This window comes from Chenopodium album, chromosome 17 (genome assembly GCF_948465745.1).
Source record: "Chenopodium album chromosome 17, dcCheAlbu1.1, whole genome shotgun sequence".
Classification (NCBI taxonomy): Eukaryota; Viridiplantae; Streptophyta; class Magnoliopsida; order Caryophyllales; family Amaranthaceae; genus Chenopodium; species Chenopodium album.
The window spans coordinates 9,724,684-9,745,816 of NC_137850.1; the positions used below are offsets into that span (position 1 = coordinate 9,724,684).

At 32.4% G+C, this 21,133-nt stretch overlaps 2 protein-coding genes across 4 annotated transcripts; one reads left to right on the forward strand and one right to left on the reverse strand.

Annotated features, from left to right (window-relative positions):
• The first annotated feature begins 6,197 nt into the window (after positions 1-6,197).
• LOC145587570 (uncharacterized) lies at positions 6,198-12,663 on the forward strand. Of its 3 annotated transcripts, XM_081644298.1 has the most exons (9): positions 6,207-6,648; positions 7,370-7,400; positions 7,515-7,663; positions 8,460-8,665; positions 8,750-8,821; positions 9,073-9,240; positions 9,577-9,672; positions 10,529-10,651; positions 12,298-12,663. In XM_081644298.1, the coding sequence occupies exons 7-9, from the start codon at positions 9,595-9,597 to the stop codon at positions 12,424-12,426; spliced, it is 330 nt and encodes a 109-aa protein (XP_081500424.1). In that variant the 5' UTR covers positions 6,207-6,648; positions 7,370-7,400; positions 7,515-7,663; positions 8,460-8,665; positions 8,750-8,821; positions 9,073-9,240; positions 9,577-9,594; the 3' UTR covers positions 12,427-12,663. The 3 variants fall into 3 exon arrangements, with proteins under 3 accessions (XP_081500423.1, XP_081500422.1, XP_081500424.1); XM_081644297.1 differs by lacking the exons at positions 9,577-9,672; positions 10,529-10,651; positions 12,298-12,663 and having other exon boundaries at positions 6,198-6,648; positions 7,342-7,400; positions 9,073-9,123; XM_081644296.1 differs by lacking the exons at positions 9,577-9,672; positions 10,529-10,651; positions 12,298-12,663 and having other exon boundaries at positions 6,198-6,648; positions 9,073-9,123.
• Positions 12,664-12,885: 222 nt separating this feature from the next.
• On the reverse strand, positions 12,886-19,298 carry LOC145589480 (tetraspanin-3-like). Its single transcript, XM_081646065.1, has 2 exons — positions 18,553-19,298; positions 12,886-13,510 (listed from the first exon to the last, which is right to left on the reverse strand). The coding sequence occupies exons 1-2, from the start codon at positions 19,063-19,065 to the stop codon at positions 13,166-13,168; spliced, it is 858 nt and encodes a 285-aa protein (XP_081502191.1). The 5' UTR covers positions 19,066-19,298; the 3' UTR covers positions 12,886-13,165.
• Between the last annotated feature and the right edge of the window lie 1,835 nt (positions 19,299-21,133).

Below are 21,133 nucleotides of genomic sequence, written 5' to 3' on the forward strand. Positions count from 1 at the left end.
CCTTAACCCGATTTCTGGTGTTTGACTTTGTTTTTCAGGCATTGACCGTCACTTGAATCACATGTGGTCCGGTAAAAACCCCTCTTTCTTAATTTCCCCCCATTTTTCCCTCCAATTAAACTCCCTTTATCTCCAATTGGATGGATTAGGGTGAATTAACAAGGGTGGATTTATTAGGTGAGGTGGTGTTGGTGAGGGTGGTACTGAGTTGGTGGTGGCTGTGAGATAATGTTGGTGGGGTGGGCAGTGAGGGTGGTGAGGGAAAAAGGGGAAAAACAAAGGAAGGTCGTTTTATGAGATCATGTGACCAACACATGCAAATTCATCGCCGGAAACCAAGTCAAAGGTTTGAAACATGGTTAAGGTGTTACTTTTTTGTTAAAAAAAATAAATAATAATAATAAAAATAAATAAAAAATAATCTGGTTTTAGGTGTGCTTTTACATGACAATTTTTATAAGGTGTTTTTTCACAAAACAAGTATTATAAAAGGTGGTTTCCGACAATTTTTCCTTCTTTTAATTTCACAAAACCCCTTTTACTAATTTGTTCTCTCTATTCAAACACCTAGCTATTGCCTAGATCTACTGCCGCCCAAATGCTGAATTTGTGCTGCATATTGCCCCACCCTAGTGTGTCTTTTCCACCGATATAGATTGTTAGATTCTGACTCTGTTCAAAGTACTCCAAGTCTACAATTGCATTATCTTACAAGGTAAATAAAATATAACTTATTTTACATATTTAGATATTTCTTGCCTTTTCTTTTAATTTTTTTTGAAAAATTTCAATAATTTTGTAGCTAAGTCAATTTTATTTCATCATAATTTAATTTATTATTGTGTGTTTTATTTAGAAGATTTTGATTGAAGTGATTAAATTGAATTAAATTAGGGATTTAGGGTTAGTTCTACCATTTAATTTAATTAATAGAATTAAACAGTAGAGTTTTTGATGATTTTATATTTAAGAATGTGGTAAATTCTCCCTCCTCTCTCATGTCTCCTCCTTTATCTCTCCTAAACTCTAGCCTCCACTATTGATTTTTGAAGGGGCTTCCATCGGTTTTAACCGGTGGAAAGCCCCAATCTTTGTTTCTTTATATGTTTTTTTAGGTTTATAATAATGCTTCCTCCTTTTAGGGGGTAAACACAAGTTTCTCTTAAAGATTAACAAGATTGTATCTCAAGAAGGTAAATTTTTAATTTCAACAAATTAGTTAGGCTTAATATTGTAGCTTTGTAGCAAAATAGAAGAAGAAGTAGAACTTCAATGGAGATATTCACAACTTCAATGGAAGAGGAAACAAATTCAATTGAGTAATCAAAGCTTGGGAAATAGTTTTAGTAGAGGATGACGATAACCTTTTCCATTTGGGGTTAAACATGCCCTAATTTCTATATTTTTTCTTAGGGTTTTTGTTTCAGAAATTTAGTGATGGGGATGGTGGTTTATGTGCAGCTCCAATGAAGGAGGAAAGCATGAGTAGATGGAGGAGGAGAGTAATTACAATGGTGATCCGCGAAGTTCGATGACGAAGAAGGTGGACAACGAAGATGAAGGAGCAAGAAGAAATAGGGAAATAAAAGTACAAAAAAATATAAAATATTAAAATTATTGATCTTATCTACTATTGTGCTATTTTGAGAAACAATTTTGTTTCTCAAGAAGAAAAACTGGGGCAACCCCCTTTTAGGAGGAACTTTTCTCCCTTGAAATAAAGAAAGAGTTTTTGATCTCCTTAAGACAAGGTTTTTTCGTCCTCCTTCAAAAGACAAGGTTTATCTCCTCGTTTTAGGAGATAAATTTATTAGTTTTTTGAATCCACGATATTAGATCTATTGGATTATTGTGAAATTGTTTCGTTGGTAAAAAATTATGCGAGATTGCAAAGGTTGTCAAGTTCTCAAATACAATAAGATGAATCGGAAGGAAAACATCATTACAGCTACAAAGGATCGTTAGACTAACTCTCCAAAAAGGTTATTTTTTCTAGCGATTTAAGTGGGAGATCTTCCATAGTGCAAGATATACTCGACGATTGTAGTTGTTATGAAGGAAAATTTTATTTGATTCAATATCTTATGTATTTGTTAAAGTCAAATCTCCTTTGTAGATGTCATATGACTTTTTATTAATGAATTATTTTTACTATTCAAAAATTAAAAATGTGATAACTATTTGTAGCTTTAATTTGTGCATTTAGTTGATTGAGATTGTAGACTTTATAGTACTAGAGTGAGTGAGTGACTTAGGTAATTGATTGATTTTAGATTATATTTATATCAAATTGACTAATTCTAATACTATGAAAATGTGAACGATTTTATTTGGAGTAGTTTGTTTTCGACTAATTTAGAATCGACTAATTTCATAGAGGGAAACATCTTTCTCCAAATTAGTGTTGATGATATCATGAAGCGATTACAAGAAATTAAAAATCAACGAGAACAATTGTAGTTTTTTTTTATTATGTTTTCCTTTAATTTGGTTTCCCTTATGAATGTATTTGGTTTTTATTATTAAAAACGACTTGTAATTTTAGGTGAAGTATCTTTGACATATTATTACTTTGTACGTTGGTATGATTAAGTTGAAAGTTTATTTTGGACCCCTATTTATAAATTTCACAATCTGCCACTGATTCATGCATGAGATTAGTTGCATGATAGATAGGTTATATATGATGCTTGGAATGTATATGTTGGAAGATTCATAATTTCTTAAATGTAAGCATGTGAATATATTTAAATCATTATTATGATCTTGATTCAAATGGAAAATTAAAAGAATCATGTTAATATTATTTAGAGAAGCTATTGCATGAGACTTTTCCTCGCCAATAGATTCCTGAGGCAAGCCTCAAAATAACAACCCCAATTTATAGATGATATCATATAACTATAGGGAATTTTCACTTGCCCACTCTGGATCATGTTTTTAGGCATGCTAGTGATCTTAGGAAAGAAGCTAAAGAAAACGAGTCACCAACATATTTTAAGAACTTGTAAACCGTTCACTATTGTGAAGGTTACACACCATTCACAATCATAGAGATTGATAACTACATAGTGGTCCGGAACCATGCCTGGATGTTCGGAGATGATGGTACGAATTCAACCTTCAAAGAGGTTAAACCCGCCCTAAAATAGGTCTCTACTCAATTATTATTGATTTTCATGCGCGCTTTTCGACCAACATACACACATCAAATTAATCCTAAACCTATTTAATATACTTTAGTTGATTATTAATGCATAATTAAATCTAACACTTGTGATCACTTGAATTAAAATCATGTTGAACTTAATCTAATTATTAATTATCTTATTAGGCGTAATTTCAATCAAACATTTACCGATAGGATCAGAATCAAGGCTTATTTTGGTGTCTTGTTGTGCCTTCGGAACGCAGACTCCTTAAAGGAGGGGGGAAGGTGTGTGTGGCGCTCCCACAACGGAAGTTAAGGTGAATGAAACCATCTTTTGATAGTCAAGACAAAAGAAAAAGAGTTACTCAAATGAATAAATGAGGTTATTTCTATTCTAATTATTAGCTAGCCTTCTGGACCGTGCAATGCACGGGTTGTTTATAGGTATACAATGTAAATAATTATTTTTTAATATATGTATATTGGAAAATGAGTAATATATAAAGGAGAAGAAGAGGTGGAAATTAAAATTAAGTTGGGGGAAAGTGAACCAAAGAACATTCATACATGTATTGAATTAAAGCTTTTTTTTTAATATGAGAAAGGGGATTAAAAAAAAGAAAGATTAAATGAGGTGACATGCATGTGGCATTGATGAAAAATGAAATTTTCATGTGGCATTATAGGGATGATGGTTTGTGTTTTTAAATATTAAAGTATAGATATAGATAAGTATAGATTGATGTTACTTGTATAATAAATTGGGTTACTCTTAGGGGGTCGTTTAGTTCGTACGGGGTAAACGGAATGGAATGAATAAAGGGATTCAAAGAGAATGGAATGAAAAACCATTCCATATAGCATGTTGTTTGTTTTACAAAAAAACAAAGGGAATCACCACCACCAATGGTCTACCATAGCACCACCAACAACACCACCACACAACCCCCTTTTCCTTCACTTTTCCACTTCTCCAGCTACCCCACTGCCCAGCCACCACCTTGTCGGAATCCCCGAAGCCCGTCACACCTCCCCCACCCCTCCCAACACATCTAGGATGGAGTAACATTAACCTCTATATAATAAAATCCAATTCTTCTTCCCATCTTCCTTCAACCTAAAGTAAAATTTACAAATATTTAAAAATAAAATTAAAAAAAAGTAAAGTTCTACTTTGATAAAATACTTTACTGTACAAATAAATAACAATCAAAGAAAGACCCAGTAACGAAGAAGAAAGAGAAGTCTGCCATCATCACTATCTTTGTCTCTGCATTTTCATTGGTGATTCACTTTGCAATTCTGGGCTGATGTTGCTGCTATTCTATCATAGCCCAGATTGATTATTCTTTATCTGCTTTGGTGGGTGTTAAAATTGAGTCGGGGGTCAGCGAGTGGCGGAGGAGGGGCGGCGATGGCCAAGGGAGGGGCGACAAGGTGGCTTGGTGGTGGTTGTGCGGTGGGGGTAAGGTAGAAGGGTGGTGGCTAATGTGGGCATGGTGGTGTAATGGTGGCTAAGGAAAAGGGATGGAAAAGTCTAGGGGTAGGGATTCAATGTGGAGGGATTTTAGGTAAACTCAAAAATAAAAATGAGTAAAGAGAATGATTAAAAGTGACAAACAAATAGCAACAAAGGGAATAGAGCATGTTCATTTCCTTTCCCTTTGATTATTAACCCCAATCAACGGCCCCTAAGGTTAGTCTTATGAAGAATTAAGGTTAGTCAAATTAAGTTAAGAGATACTCTTATGAAAAACACGTGGCCACCTCACACACAATACTTGATGTTAAAAAAAAAAATATTCATGTGAGAAATTGTTAGCTTCGCCTCATTATTTAGTTTTAATTTACAAAAATTAAATTTTATAACTTCTGTTGATACAAAGTTAAAGCTATTTTATCAATGATAAAAGTAAATCTTGATACCAAAACATAATTGAATCCAGCTTATATGAAAACTTATTGAAAAATCAAAAGTGTCTCTATCAATAACTATATACTAAAAGACACACCGGCAATAACACGTGTCAATTTCTCGTGTGTCTTTGTATATTATACTTTAATAATTAATTAGTGTTAGGCCCGGGCGACATCCCTATTTACTGCATTATTTCCATGATACAAATCTTTATTAATATTTAATTTTTATTGAATGACATGCAATATGGTAATAGCTTAATGGCTTATACATTGGAGTTTAAACTTGAGATCATGAGTTCAAATCTTGTAAGAACCATATTTTTAAACATGGAGTAAAAATCGGATTAAATGAGAAGAGGGGCACATGGCACCTAAACTTCTTTAGGAACGTCAACTATATAAATGAGCAATAATATATATTTATCATTCTTATGTTGATACGCAATTAATTACGGAATAATAAGAAAATATAAAATCTTTTCCACCAAGATGTAATTTTGGTGGAAATATGTTTATCATTCTTATGTTGATACACAATTAATTACGGAATAATAAGGAAATATAAAATCTTTTTCAAGAAGATGTAATTTTGGTGGAATATTTTTTAAGAAAATGATCTTAATCAAATATTTCATGTTACTTCAATTTTGTTCAAGACATTTTAAACAATTTTTAGTGCTATAAATAAATAAATTTGTCAAAAAAAAAATATGGGCAACTAAAATAACCGTGCATATACTCTACCCATGTTCTTTTAATGCGACCGTGTTTTTTAATGCTCAAAATACCCACTAATCTCTTATTTTATTTAATTCAATAAAATTGCTTGAAATTATGTGACGGACAAAGTATAATACTTTAAAAAAATAATACTTAAAAAAAACATGAAGGGTGTAATGTTTCTTCTTACATGTTCATGCTCTTAAAACCGTGTGGCCGTGAGAAAACTCGTAGGACATCACATCACACTCACACCCATACAAATTCAAACATTAACATAACCGAAAGTGTTTCAGAAGTTTCATGAAAGATGGGCACATGTAATAACTTCCACCACATTTCTAAACATAAAAATGGAAAATTGAAGTCAAGTTTTGCTCACTCCAAAACAATCTATTTGGGCAACTAAACCTTACTATTTTTGCAAGCCTCATATTTTGACGCCATTCTTTCTTCAATCTTGTTAACTTCACACACCAATTTTGTAACGCTAAGAAATTTACTAATCAACGGTTCATAATCTTTTGGACCCAAAACAAACAGCTGACTATTTATACTAATAAACCAATAATATTCCAATAATCTCTTCAGTATCTTCTTCTTACACCTCTCTAGAAGAAAACCCAAAAAAAACAAAAAAACAAAAAATTCAAAAGTTTATTTTATTCATCTCATATTCTTTGAATATTAACAATTTTATAGAATTTTAAAAGTTTCCCATCTTGTATTTCTAATTTTTTGGAATACCCAGTTGCAAGAAAGTAACTTTGGTTGATCACAGGGATTGAGCTGTTTGTGTTACAAGAAATACAAAATTTTTTGGTGGAAGAAAGAAATATGGTTCAGATTAAGGAGTTGTATCCTCTATAATTACTTATTATTTATGCTTCATTTTTAAAGCTTTATTGGATATAGTATCTCCTTTAATTGTTGTGTAGTTGGTTAGCAATGATCACATTCTTTATTTTGTATTGTAAGTGTTGCATAAAAGCATAATAATCTTCCATCATCTTTGTTGTTGCTAATAGAATTTGCCTTTGTGTTCCTTTTATTGCCCTGAGAAAGTTACTACCCGGTTTAGATTTAGTTGTTACATTACTAGTTCAATTTGTATTATTGTCGTAACAATAAATTTCATAAGGAGGGAGTTTTTTTTTTTTTTTCTTTTTTTTTTTTTCTTTTTTAGTTGTTAAGCATTATAGAGTAATTAGGCTTACCATTTTAAGTTTATAAGACATGAGATGAAAATGTCATGGTTTTATACGGTTATGAAATAATTTCAATAAATCAATGTAATTTGAACATAAATATGCTATGGTATTCTAGTGTATTAATCGTGTTGCATACAACAAAATTTGTTCAGATTGTGAAAGTTCCACTAATTTTAACTAGCTGCATTTCATTTTATTTCAATTAGCTTTTCATTGTTCTAGGAAACTGGCTAAATTAAGTTCTGTACAAACTTGTTAAATAAAGTTATTACTAGTATTTTCTATTTGATACATTTCATGATCAATATATTTCCATAAATTTCCTTAACTCTGACCTGGCCTGTTACTGGTTGGGTGTGTCGTGTAGTCGAATTGTCATGCCTATGTCACTGGCTGAGGTAAAAGATCGAGTTTGAGAATGTCCAATTTCTACTGATTGAGTTTCTGATATTTTGTCTCGAGTTGGTCTAATAAAAATGTTATCTTCCTCTCATGTTTTCTGTTATCTGCAGTATGAGGTTGCACAGATGTATATGGTTCTAAAAATGCAACAGGAGAATACAACAAATACAGAAGGAGTTGATGTCCTGGAGAATAGACCTTTCAAGGACAACTTAATTGGAAAGGGTCATTACACATCAAAAGTATATAGTTTTCAGAGGTACGGAGTACTATTAAACTCTAACTGTAAATAAGTATGTGGATCATTGGAAGTTCCTATAAAGATTGTCTGACACTGAATAAGTTTGTGGATCATTAGAAGTCCCCCATGACCTTTCTTTAATGCATTGGAATGACGTGAAAATTTGGTCAAAATCGTAAGCAGGAGAAACTTATTTCAATGAGCCACACCAAATTTTAATACTAGAACTAACATGACTAACAGCTACAGATACCTCAAATAGGACATTTTATTTCATTTTATTTTCGCCTTATATATGCATACGTGCTTTGTGGACATGTTTACATGTTTCTTTGCTGAATTCGCTGACTCCTTTACAGTCATATTTTTATTTGATAAACGGAACATGATGTAAATGATCACTCTATTTTAGAACCTATCACATTATGTTATAGTCTCATTCAAAAACTTTAAGTTGCATCCAGTTTCATTTGTTATTTTTGTCTGGGAGTTTTTGCTTTCTTTTGATAGAAGTCTTAATATTTCAATAGCTTTTTACATGCTATAAATTGTAGTAGTTTGCTTATTATCTTACTCATTTACTCAATCATTTTTTAACCCTTTCACTAGTTTAATATTCTGGCAGCTCTGCTGCCTCTGCACCATGCATGAATTATGCTTTATTTCATAGCCATGGCTGCTTTATATTACATTGTTTCTTATCATTTTAGAAAACTTAAAATCAGAAGTCGCCCTTATTAACTTCTGGTTCTTCTTTAAGTTGCATGGCATTAGCTATTTGTCACTTCATTTACAATATATTCTGCTTCTGCAGCAAAATCCCCTCTTGGCTTACCACATTTGCACCAGCAGATTCCCTCCTTCTAAAAGAGGAAGCCTGGAACGCATATCCAAAATGCAAATCAGGTTACCATGTATTCAAAAGCTTATTTTCTTCTCACAAACTTGTTATTCTTATAATGTATACTGATATGAATGTTCTGTCTATATGCTACTGGACCTTGAACTCCAGTGATTAAGGTAATTATCCTGCTGATATAATCTTGAATTTCTTTTTTGTTTCTCTTTGTTGATACATCTGCTTACTAACTACTTATTATACAGTGTTCAAGCTTGAGCAAGCTGCTTCTTACTATTGATACGATTCACGTGGCAGATAATGGAAAATCAGAAAATGTAGGTGTTATTGAATTTGTTGCTATAGCAGACTTTCTGTGCATTCTAGTTTCATATGGACTCGTGATTACATACTTGAGCTACTTAGTGAGAAAATAACATGAACTGTCAAAACACGCTTCTTAATAAGTAAAGAGGACATCTATGCTAAAAGAGTAAAAGTGATATCAGCAATGCATGTATATCTTGTTCCAAGTCACTTGTGGACTGCACTGGCCTGTGACCACTGACTTGTAGTTGTAATTTTACAGGTACACGGTCTAAATAAAGATCAGCTGGCATCGAGACAGGTGGAAATTATTGATATTGCATCATCTGTAAGGGACTATTGGAGCTATTTGGTTGGTAGTTGTAATGTCGATTTGTCAAAATTTAAATCAACAAGGACCAATCGTGGACCTTTAGTGGAAGGCTGGAGAGTAAGTCTACAATTTCTTACTCTGTAGATTGAAGTAGGACCTCGTACCATCAACTCATTTATCCTTATATCTATATGATACACTAAAGTGGAAGCCACTTAAGTTGGTTTTTCCTCTTAAAGCTCCCTCCTAAATTAGAGCATAAGTGACCTCATAGGAGACATAAGAAGTCTTTTGATTGGGTTAAGTAATTTATAAATTTAAATACTCCATAATTTTATAAAAAATTGATTGTTAAGTTCATGCCCAATACATAGATCATATACTCCATAGTATTACTAAAAGTTTTTATAAGGCTCTTAATGTTGATATTTGGGCATTTGTCGATGTATGCAGGATCGCTGCAACCCTGTTATGACAGCATATAAATTAGTAACGGTTGATGCTCCATACTGGGGCTTTGGTAAACGATTGGAGCAAGTGCTGATGGCAGTAAGTGGCATCAATCCTTATTGTGCTTTTACATACGGTTATAGTTGCAGAGTCTTTACCTGATTTCCTTAGAACTAAGGTTATGATAGGTTTGGTAGTATTGATATGATCGGCTAACACAGGCAAAAAAGGGGTACTATCTAAATTGCAAAGAAACTGAGAGTTTAAAGTTTTCATCTTATTATCATGTGATTTCTTATCACAACCATCTTAAAGTCAATTAGCAACTAAGCTGAATATATCATGACCTAAGAGATACTGCTTTGGTACATTAAACCTTTTGTATAGGTCATAAGTAACATATGCTTTGTATATAATGTAGTGCTTAGGCTAAAAGGTCGAAGTGCAATTTATTTTCTGGCCTGCAATGGGTCTTGTATAGAATAAAAGTGACCCCGTGTTACTCACTAGTTAATCAGCACTCTGTCTCGAGACTCACTGAAGTTACAACAACTTTGATTTCTTGTACGATATATGATCACATTGGTTCACAGTTACAAACATATGTTGACCTCAAACATAAACATATGATCACCAATTTTCTTACAAACATATGTTGACCTCAAATATAAACATATGATCACCAATTTTCTCTAATAAGTTAAGTGTGATAGTACTACTTGATACAAGGGCACTTACTTTTAGCTGTTGAGATGTTCGTTAATGCTGTTAGTTTTTTAAGCTGAATACATGTAGTTTGCAAAAGCATTACTGGCAGGTTTTAGCTAATGGCAAGGTTGCAAGTGTTGTGTCTTTAAATGTCTGAATATTATTATTATTATGGTTAATCTGAAATAAGTTGGCCAGTTTTTTGTACTTTGTATGCATACTTATGTACCTGCAAACTCTTTGAAAGGGTGAGACGGCGCTTTTTCTTGAAACACACCGCAATATTTTTGCCTGGATTGATGAGTGGCATGGGATGAGCATTGAAAAGTTGCGAGAGCTTGAGGAACAGCTTTATTCATCATCAAATGAGGTAGGATTTGTTTATTTAAATTTGATGCAGATAGAACGCGCTTATTCACCTCACCTGTAACATTCTGTTACTCTTCTAACATTAAGTTCAGTCGTTCAGAAGTATGATAACCTCGTTATAACCTGGCAGTTCTGGCTATACCCAGAACTTGCAAAAGTTTTGTGTGCTTGCTGCTTTTTAACCAATTATCTCCAGGCACTTGAGAACTTGTTCATTTTAATAGAACTTTAATAGAACATGCTGGATTTTTATTTTTATTTTTCCCCTGAAATTTGGTGAATTTTCTGCCTTTAATACTGTTAATTGGTCCTTTAAAATGGATGTTTAAAATCAGCATCTTGTAATATAAGGCTTGGAGATTAAGATGTTTGTACATGGAGGGTTTTCCACCAGATTCCAATGATAATTTCTGACCATATTCAGGTCTATTTATCCTCAGATGCTAGCAAAAATGTAATCTTTAGATCCTTATTGAAAGAGTTCAAGTCTCCTCTTAGGCTCATAAAAGGGCATGCTTGTATTATCAATACATCGGCTAGATAACCTATTTGAATGCGACCTATGTGAGGCCTTATAGCGGTTTTCTAAGCTAGGCTTGTTTCTTGTATGTTAGCCTGTTGGTCATTTCTAAGGATAAGTACTCTTTCCAATCTTCCATCCAGTACTATTCTTAGTTTTACGGGTCATGGGATGTTAAGAAACAGTTGCTAGGGTTTTACTGTAACGTACGTTTTGATCTCCCGAGATGGCCCTACTTAGAATGAGAGTGATAGGAGGGATGTATGAGAAATGTACAAATCTCATTGAGTCTTATGGTGAATTCTAATTGTACTTGTGTCCTTGATTATTATGAAGGATTGAAACAATGTGGTTATTATATTGCGTTGATTTGCGTTGTTGCAAGTACTGCATTGCACACTGCAATTTGATGTTGCTGCTACTTTGTATGTAGGTTGAATGGCTGGTAGGACGAAAGCTATTTTGCCTTAAATTTGATACCCTTTTCCCTATATTTGGTATCATTAACACAAGGAATTTGTTTGAGATTTTTAAAACTATAATCTATGCTCATTTGGTATAGAGAGAATCACAAGGGCAATGATGTAGACTAGGTTTAATCCTAAGACTTGAATATCACCCCCCCCCCCTTCCCAAAACTTTTACCTACAAAGATAGCGGGCATCCATACGACAAAATCATTTGTGCCTTGGTGCGTTGTCATCTCATTTAGCAACTTTAGTCGATTTTCTATGTTGCAAGTTGTTCCCTCTTTTACTCATTTCTTACTCGATATTACTTGTCACTTAAACATACACACACACACCGATGAAATATTAATAGTCACACGTTAATAACAAGAGTATATAAGTGAATAACTAGATGCAGCTTTGAGTCTATAGTTAAGGGAGTAGTAAGACCTCATTCTTCAGGTTCTTAGAATATTGCATATCTTGATCATAGGGCTTTCTTGTGAAGTTGCTTAATTAGTGAGTTTTCGACAAACTCTAGACAGATTATCTGATGCAAGGTTTCTTGGTTCGTTGTATGATGTACATTTCATATGTCTTCTTATGTATTATTCTAATAAGAACTAGTTAAAAGTGACTTATTCATAATAGATTTTGTTGCAATTTTTTTTGGAACAGGGTAGTATGATACCAGTGCCTCTGAAAACTATAGATGCTCTCGATCGAAAATGTTCATTGGAGTGTAAGGATGCAAACTCTCAGCTTAAGCCCGAAGACCAAAACTTTGCTCTTGCAATGTCTGATTGATAGTATAGTCTCCTCGCCCCAATCCATACTTTGAGAACACTAGGAGAAATAATGATAATTTTGTCATAGAAAGTGTATTGAATTGCATCTTGTTATGTTGTAATTGTCTTGTATAAATCCTCGTGTCCTCTATAAATATTCTTTTTAGCAAATGAGAATAATGAGTTATATAGATTTTAGTGGAGAAAAAAAAGCATAAAGTATCTGTAATTTAATTGAATTGATGCAATAAAGGACTTGGGGAGTACTAAATAAATTGTTAATTTTTCAATTACAATCATATTGTTTAGGTTTGTTGAGTTAAGAAAACGCATGATCTTTCACAAATTTTACTTCACTTCCTGTGTAATTTTATGTCTACCAAATAACCACTTAATCGAAATAACATGTTTCTTAGCGCTCTAACTCGACATTGATATCTTTCTGTGTATTAGTTTAGCTTTGTTAATGGTCCAAATGTAACAAAAGATCATATATTTTCTACAAATTTAAGCTATTTCATGATGGATACAAAGTTCATACACTCCCCAGTTCGGAGATCCACAAAATAGTTACATATCTTGATGATAAAGTACATCCCTTGTACAATCTATACGCCAAACCAATCCCTCCATACAAAAAACCTTGAGAAAAAACAAAATGACATTCGCCAAATATGAAGCCATGGAGAACGTACATACAACCCCATTTCTGTCCCAATATATTTAAACAGAAATCGCTACCGCAATCATAGATGGATTTAGAAATGCATTGCAGTAGGGTGTGACTTGGTCATCCTGGTTTCACCATAGGACTCATCGTTGTCCATCCTCTTGTTGTTTCGGAGAGCTGCATAAGCAATAACATAGAAGATGACAAGGAGTATTAGTACGACGATATTGATCACAGACACCTTTCTCCAGCTGTGCTTCAGGCTTGCGAGGACACCAGCCTTGCAGGAGTCACAACCGTAACACAACTGTCGTTGGTCATTGCTCCATCTTGCACAGTCTGTGTTGGTTCCTACGAGCCCACCTCCTGGTCCCCATAAGGTTTCATTCACATATCCATAACCACAATCTGTTGGTGGCTTGCAACACCCAGACTGCCAAAATGGCCAGAGCAACAGTGTGTCAAAGATATTGTAAGCATCATTAGTACTAAAGTTAGGAGGGGGGAATAATACAATCAATCAAAGCCTTAATCCCATAAATGGGGTCGACTACATGAACCAAATTTGATTATTTCGTGTAATCATCGACAAAGATCCTCCCGCAAGGCTTGCGAAGGGGGAATAATATGAAGAAAACATATTTATCCAGTAGCTAATCTTACATGCAAGACATTTATCGAGAAGCAATTAAGCTAGAAAATAGATTGAGCGATTCAGTTTTGGTTTCGAGTCAATTTCAGGTTTGCAGTCAATTAGAACTGACGTATTTAATTCGATATACTAATCTTAAGGGTCGAATCAGTTCATTTACAACTCGAGCCAGAATTGAGCTAAACCAGTTTCAGATGAATTACTTCCACTGTCTAATAAGAAAAAAGTAGTAAATAGAATTTTTTACATGGATCATATATATTCATTAAGGAGCCACAGTAACAAAGGAACAATAAGCTTCTAGTTAATGTAGGGCCATATGTGGTTGGATTAAGGAGAAAGTATTCCTTCCATGAATGATAGAATGACTTTGTCGACATAAATTAGTGCCAAATTTGATTGTAAAAAGAAGAGTTGTTGCTTACAGAAATACATATGGTTTTGAAGACAGGAAAATCAAGGGTAAAAAGAGCTACAGGAAAAAGATAGATTGTGTTTAAGCAGTAACTGGTGTAAGCCACAAGAAAAGAAAAGTACTGGGACCCAAGTCTTTTCATGTTGTAGTTGAAAACAAAAAAGAATTAAACTAACATGTTCACGTAACACCATCTAAATCGACATTAAAATACCTACGGAGTAACAAAACCGAGATAAAGTTGCTTATAAGAGATAAACAAAAAAAAAAAAAAAAAAAAAAAAAAAAAAAAAAAAAAAAACACTCTACTCCGATAGTTTTATTTGGTGTTAAACACGGAGTAGTAAACATGATAGCTATTTAGCCTTGCTCATAGGAAAAGGATGACGAACATAGAAACAACTAGGTAGCTCTTAGAGGTACTTTTCTCTATGGGTTGTCAAACATATGGGATATGGCCCTTCAAGAAGTCATACATCACCTAAATTGGGTAATGGGCAACTTTCCTGTGTTTGGAAAAAACAAGAATACACCGTTTTAATGATGCAGGAAGCATCGTTATTTTTGTTTGCAAAGTTCTCAACATATTTTCATGGAACTGCAAGTCTGCAACTGTACGTGTTATGTTGTTTGTAAAGAGTGGCCCACTAGAGCGTTAGAACATATGTACCTTATATAGTCCTCAACTGAAAAAGGCCCAATTTAGTACTGTAATCACTTTTTAATTTAACTTTAGACCCTTCATATATCTTTTACTTTCAAAATTTTAAAAATATCATGCATTTTAATTTGTTCTTTTTTTTTTCAATTACAATTTAGACTACATAGATGCATCGCAATAATTTATTTGTGAATTCATCAAATTAGACTATATAGATGCATCAATAGTTTTTATTTTTTTTTTTTTTATTTTATTTATTTTTTTTTTTTTTTGAATAAGTAAGAAGAAGGATCCATAACCTCTCACCGGTCCAACAAGTTTATATTTGTGGGCTAAGCCCTTTGGGAGTGGACCGAAGGGTACGGAATCTCCAATCCCTACCCCAAAGTGCTTTTAGTGAGGTTTTATATCACAACCTTAATACAAACCTTTTTACTAGATGGATTAAGCCTTGCTTGATAATTGTGTTCTCAATATGATTTGATCCAAACCTATATTGTACAAAACTTCACAAATATGCAGTATTTCAATGACGACTTTGAAATCTAGACAAAGCTTGAACTAAGATATTAATACTATTACTATATAAACATCAAATTATCTATGAATAATAGGTTCATGACTATATGCCAATAAAGCCACCAGTTATTCAAGAGAAAAGCCCAACAATAGGCCATAGGTATACCTAACTCTTAACTTTAAGAGCATTAATCTTTTAATTAAATAAATGACATTTTCCACCTCGTTGACCTATCATACATTGGTTTTTTTTTTGTGTGTGTGTTGGGAGAGGGGGGTTTAAACTAAAATATCTACAAGAATTATGTAGTGAGTAAACTCATAGTTATCATGATATTGTAAAATATATCCAAATCAAATTTTCTCAAAGTGTAATAATATCTCACTTGACCTTTGTCTTGATTGATTTGCATGATGTATGAGTGTTCGTATGAGTGTATGACATCTCACCAACCCAAATCATGTAATAGGGATTTTTTTAAAGCATTAATTTGACTATTTACTTCTCTTCTACACATTATTCGCTAGATACGTGAGTGTATGACATCTTGCCAACACTTTACTATACTTCATTTGTCCTTTCAACATTTGGTTAGAATTAAATGAAAGTTACTTTCCCCTGTTTTTATATACAAAATTCAATTTTGGGCACTTAACTTTAGAATATGAATTGTAGTAGGATATTGTTGATTAAGATCAACATAAAAATATATTATAAATATGTAGTAATTTATTGTTTAGGGTAAGTAGATGAAAACTTAGTTGCAGTAAAATACTACTTTCGTTGCTTTTTAGTTGCAACAAATAAATATTTTATATCTCATAATAAATAATAAGTACCCCTTTATTGCAACTAAAATTAACGAAGGTGGTAGGATACTTGATTTAAGTGGGTTAAAAATTAGTAGATGACAAACCCTTTGCCCAAACAAAATAGGAAACTTTTATTTGAAGACAATTTTATGTAGAGATGGAAGGAGTATAAATATAAGTACAATACAAGTACAAGTTAAAATCTTTTCAAACTTTGAAAGAACATGTGCATAAAATCAAGTTTTAGCGTGAAATTTCAAAATACCACTTTTATAAATTTTTACTACTTCCTCCATACCAAAAACGAATTGCAACATGGATAGAAAGCATAAGAATAAGAGCATAGTTTCGTTTAATCTTATCTTAATTTAAACTTATTTTATTTTTAAATATAATCCTTTTAACACTTATTTTTTTAAATTAAATGGAATAAGATGAGCAAAACATCATCTAATTTTGTGAGAAAATTATATTTTTTCATGAAAAGTCATGCACTTAACAAGTAGACATGTATAAAATACTAATAAAAAAACTTCAAATAGAAGTACTCGTGTATAATTATTGGTATATATCAATATATATTCATTTGTCTTTTTAGATAAAGTGGCCTTTGGGAAACAAGTTGGGGCCAAACGAAGCGTAAAGAAGGTAGGTAAAGTGAAACGGACTATTTTAGACTCCATGAACTAGAAAACAAACAAAGGGCAAACGAATGCCTTCTCAGCAAGATTCCAAATACCTCAATTTACTATTTTTCGCCGTGAAATAAACACAAAAAAGTAGCAAATGCATGTATATTCAATCACATATTCAAAAGCTAATAGAAAGCAAAAAAAAATATCCCATATGTAATAGTAATATTAGTAGTTAAGGCTTGCTTTTATTAGTGGAATATTCTATACACCTAGCCCCACACACAAATATTTGTTTATATCATCATTTTATGAAACTCGAACCTCCTCAAAAACAGAAGGATCGCTTGAGCTTCAAATTCTATTATAAACCCGAGTATAAATCTATATAGTCCACGAAAAATCTAAAGAGATCGACGCCATATCCACTAGCCAAGTGCAACTTTGTTGTAATTATAGTTATACGGATATAAATCTTTAGTTTAGTGGTGACCGGTAGGATAAACTTATCATCTTTTTGGTCTTTAAAAAAGCTAACAATTAGGATTCATTTTTTCGATCTTGCAATAATTTTCAAGACATATATTTGTATTATATAATCATATATTGCTATGCCTAGTTGACTAAATCATTAATCTACGTTATATAGACATGCAAGAGTCCAAATAAATTCCCATTTTAATGTTTTAAAATATCTTCATACATCTCTAATTTAGTGATGGTGCATGGCCCTCCACACCTCATCCCATGTGATGCATCCCAAATTTTGCATTCATTAACAGATAAGCTTTCACCATGATGAACCATACTCTCTTAATAATAAACTTTTATAAACAAAATCAATCACCAATCTAACTTTAAGTTGAGATATTTATTAGTATTACTACCCCTTCACGCAACATTAATTTCTTTTTTGAATTTTACTTGTTGTACTACAACAATTATTTCGTACCAATAAAGATTGGATCTGAATTACCCGACTCAAACTATATTTATACATAAATGGTTAATACCCGTAACATCTAATTTGGATTTATGGGTCTCGAATCTTATTAAACCCGATCCTAGAATCAAAAAGACTTAAAGCAAAGGTACAAGTACAACGACTCAAATGTGAGTATGCAACCTGATCCAAAACAACCCCGATGTGATTAAATTTGAATCAGATTTCATATGAATAATTATTTTATTAAAAAAAAGTCTCATAATGATTTGGATGACCCAATAAAACAGAAAGAGAAGAAAACAGTTTCACTTTTCTTTTGCTCAATCATTTTAGACTGGAAAATTTTAAATAATTGAGGTTTGCAAATTTTAAAATAATTGAGGGTTAAAGTATGTATTGAATATAGCATACTGTGTCAGTAATTGCTAAAATTAAATTTCAACCGCCATAAATTTTTCCAATATTTGTAGCATACACCTCAGAACAAACTATTGCATTCATCATTTTTAATAAATAATAAAAATCCAATCAACCAAAAAGACAGCAAATAGTGACACAACTTGTAATTTTTTTAATCCAAACAAAATTAATTGCAAATTTAAACATATTTCTAATAAATAAAAAATGCCCATGAATCCAATCAAATAATCACATAAAATAAGTAAAGCTCAGCAAAAATTGAAAGGGTAATTCTATTTTTTTAAAAAATAAAAATAAAAATAAAAGGGTAATTACTAATTAAAAACTAATTGGATACTAATTAGTAATTACCCTTTTAATTAAGGAAACTAATACCCTTTAATTAATAAAAAATTATAAATAAAATGAAGAAATTACCTCAATAGGACTAAGTTTTCTGGAGAAGAACATATCAGAAGTTTCAGGAACACCATGAAAAGTCCGACCCATTTTACTACAGACCCTTGAATCCCTAATACAAGAGCTAAGTTTAGCCCAATAACCCGGATCCGAAACCTTCCTCTCAAGCCAACCCGAATAATCCTCCAAATTATACTCCAAATAAGCCCGGTTTAAAACGGGTCGACCCGACCCTTTATCCGTAACTGCATAGGCAAAAACAACGAACCCGATTAAGGCGGCTATGATGAAGAACATTGCCCACATGTAAAGGTACATGAGGAAAGTGTTCCTGTAACATGAGCCAGCAAAACCAGCTAATGAAACCACCATTAATGAAACCCCAATTACTATTAATGGCCATTGAAGAAATTTCATACAATCTGTTGAGTTTGCTTTGCTACTTAGCCATATTCCTCCTGCTAATATTGGGATTGAGAGTAGAAATGTTAGGAAGTTTACTACTCCTATTAAATGGTTGCTTGCTCTCATTTTTTGTTTTTGTTTTTGAAAATTTTGGTGGAATATTTGGCAAAAATTAAAAAAGAAGGTGAGATGTTAGCTTTTATGGGAGTTTGGAGGTTTTTGAATTTTTAAAAATAAAAATATGTTTTTTTTTTTTTTTTTTTTTTTTTGATGATTTTGGTTTTTGGGTTTTGATGTAGAGACGTAGAGTGTGTTAGTGTGTATGGTGTGAAACTGTTTGTTTGTCTATGTAAGGTAGTGTGTGAGATGCAAGGTTTGCGGAGGAGAATAGGATTTTTTTATAAGGGGGGTTTAAAGTGGACGGTGACGCCTCGGGGGGTTGCTTCCGAGGTTACGGGGAACGCAGTTATTGGCGAGCCGGTTAGATTTTTTAAAATTGACTCAACATGAATTATCTTACTATGTAGTATTATTATGAGATGAGTTAAGGTAAATACGAAGTATAAAATATTAGTTATAGTCGATAATTTTAGATGACTCGGTTTTGATGTGAATTGAAAATTAATTTTAATCGACAGAACAATAAGGAGAATTACCACTTTGATGCACTGAAGTTGAAATAGTTTCACTCTAATGACTAGAGGTTTTAATAATTTTACTTTAGTGACCTTAGTTGTAAAACTTTTCCATTTGGTGAAATTTTAATCAATAGGGTTATATTTTGAAATAAGTATGATGACAAACTTGTAAATATTGAGATATGTATAAGGTTTTTTTTTTTTTTTTTTTTTTTTTTTGTACAGAAAACCGCAAGGGTTAGTCATGTAGATAGGATAGATCTCAAGTCTTAAGTTTCACCTTTTAAGACTTTAACTAATTAAGCTAGTTAATTTATCCTCGACATATGTATAAGATACCATTAGAAAACGATTTTTTAAGGGGTAATTTAAAATGCAACCCCATTAAATGATATTACTTATATGGCACTTGAGTTTAATAAACTTAAAATGAAATACCTTTCTCGCTTCTCAGATATTTAAATAAACTACTTAATATTAAAAGATTATATTTTGCTTTTAAAATAATCAAATCTTAAATCACTATATGTTGTTCATTAGCTACATGGCAATTAAATTTAAATTCTCAAATCTCATTTGTCATTTTGCTTATGTAGCGATTGAATTTTTAAATTCTAAAATCAAATGTAATATCTTTTTTCATTGTTTGAAATAATACCCTTGATAATTTAGAACGTCAAATGTTTCCTAAAAATTCCTTTAAATTAGATATTTTCTCTATTTTTTTTAATTGCATCATTTTCCTTTTTAAGAATTTGTATATTAAGAGCATCTATAATGCCTAAACACCACCCTCCCGAAAGACACACTATCTCCTCTTTTTGGGTTCCACCATTTTGGGTATGTTGCCCAACTATAAAAGTTTTGGGGATGCTCAAAAATTGGAGCACCCTCCCAAATTGTTATACCATGTACATGTGATGTGTGGGTGCATGTAGAGGTGTCAATTCGGGTTCCGAGTCAAGTCTGGTGAGGTCGGATTAGGTCTAATTTAAAATTTGAGTCATGCTAAATTATTGCATCCAATCGAAATATAAATCAACTATTTTTTCAGGTCTGTTTCGGTTTGGGTCGGTAAGGTTAGGTTTTGGCACCTCTAAGTGCATGATTCTAACAGCTACTCGTTTTATTTAGGTCTAATAAATAGATGATTACATTAAATGAAGCCTCTGTGTTTAAATAAGTGAAATGATTTGACTTTTTGCATTATTCATCTTATTCAACTTGACTAATATTTGTAATTCATACATAAAAATTAATAGTCTTGTATGTACTTGTTGGAATCATCTCAATGAATAGTTTATTAATATTCAATTGTAATAAACTTTATTTATTGATAAATAAAGATATTATTAATCAAAATTTTACATTGGCATACGTGCACAAAGAAAACATTTCACTTATTTAATGCATGGAGGGAGTAGGAGAGAGAGTTTTGGGCAAGCCTAACGTTATAGGAAGCAAAAAACTATTATTGATAGGGTAGATAACAATGTTAGTGAAAAGTGACGTAGAGAAAAGAGAAGATGAGGTGAAGGAAGTAGGGAAAGGAAGTC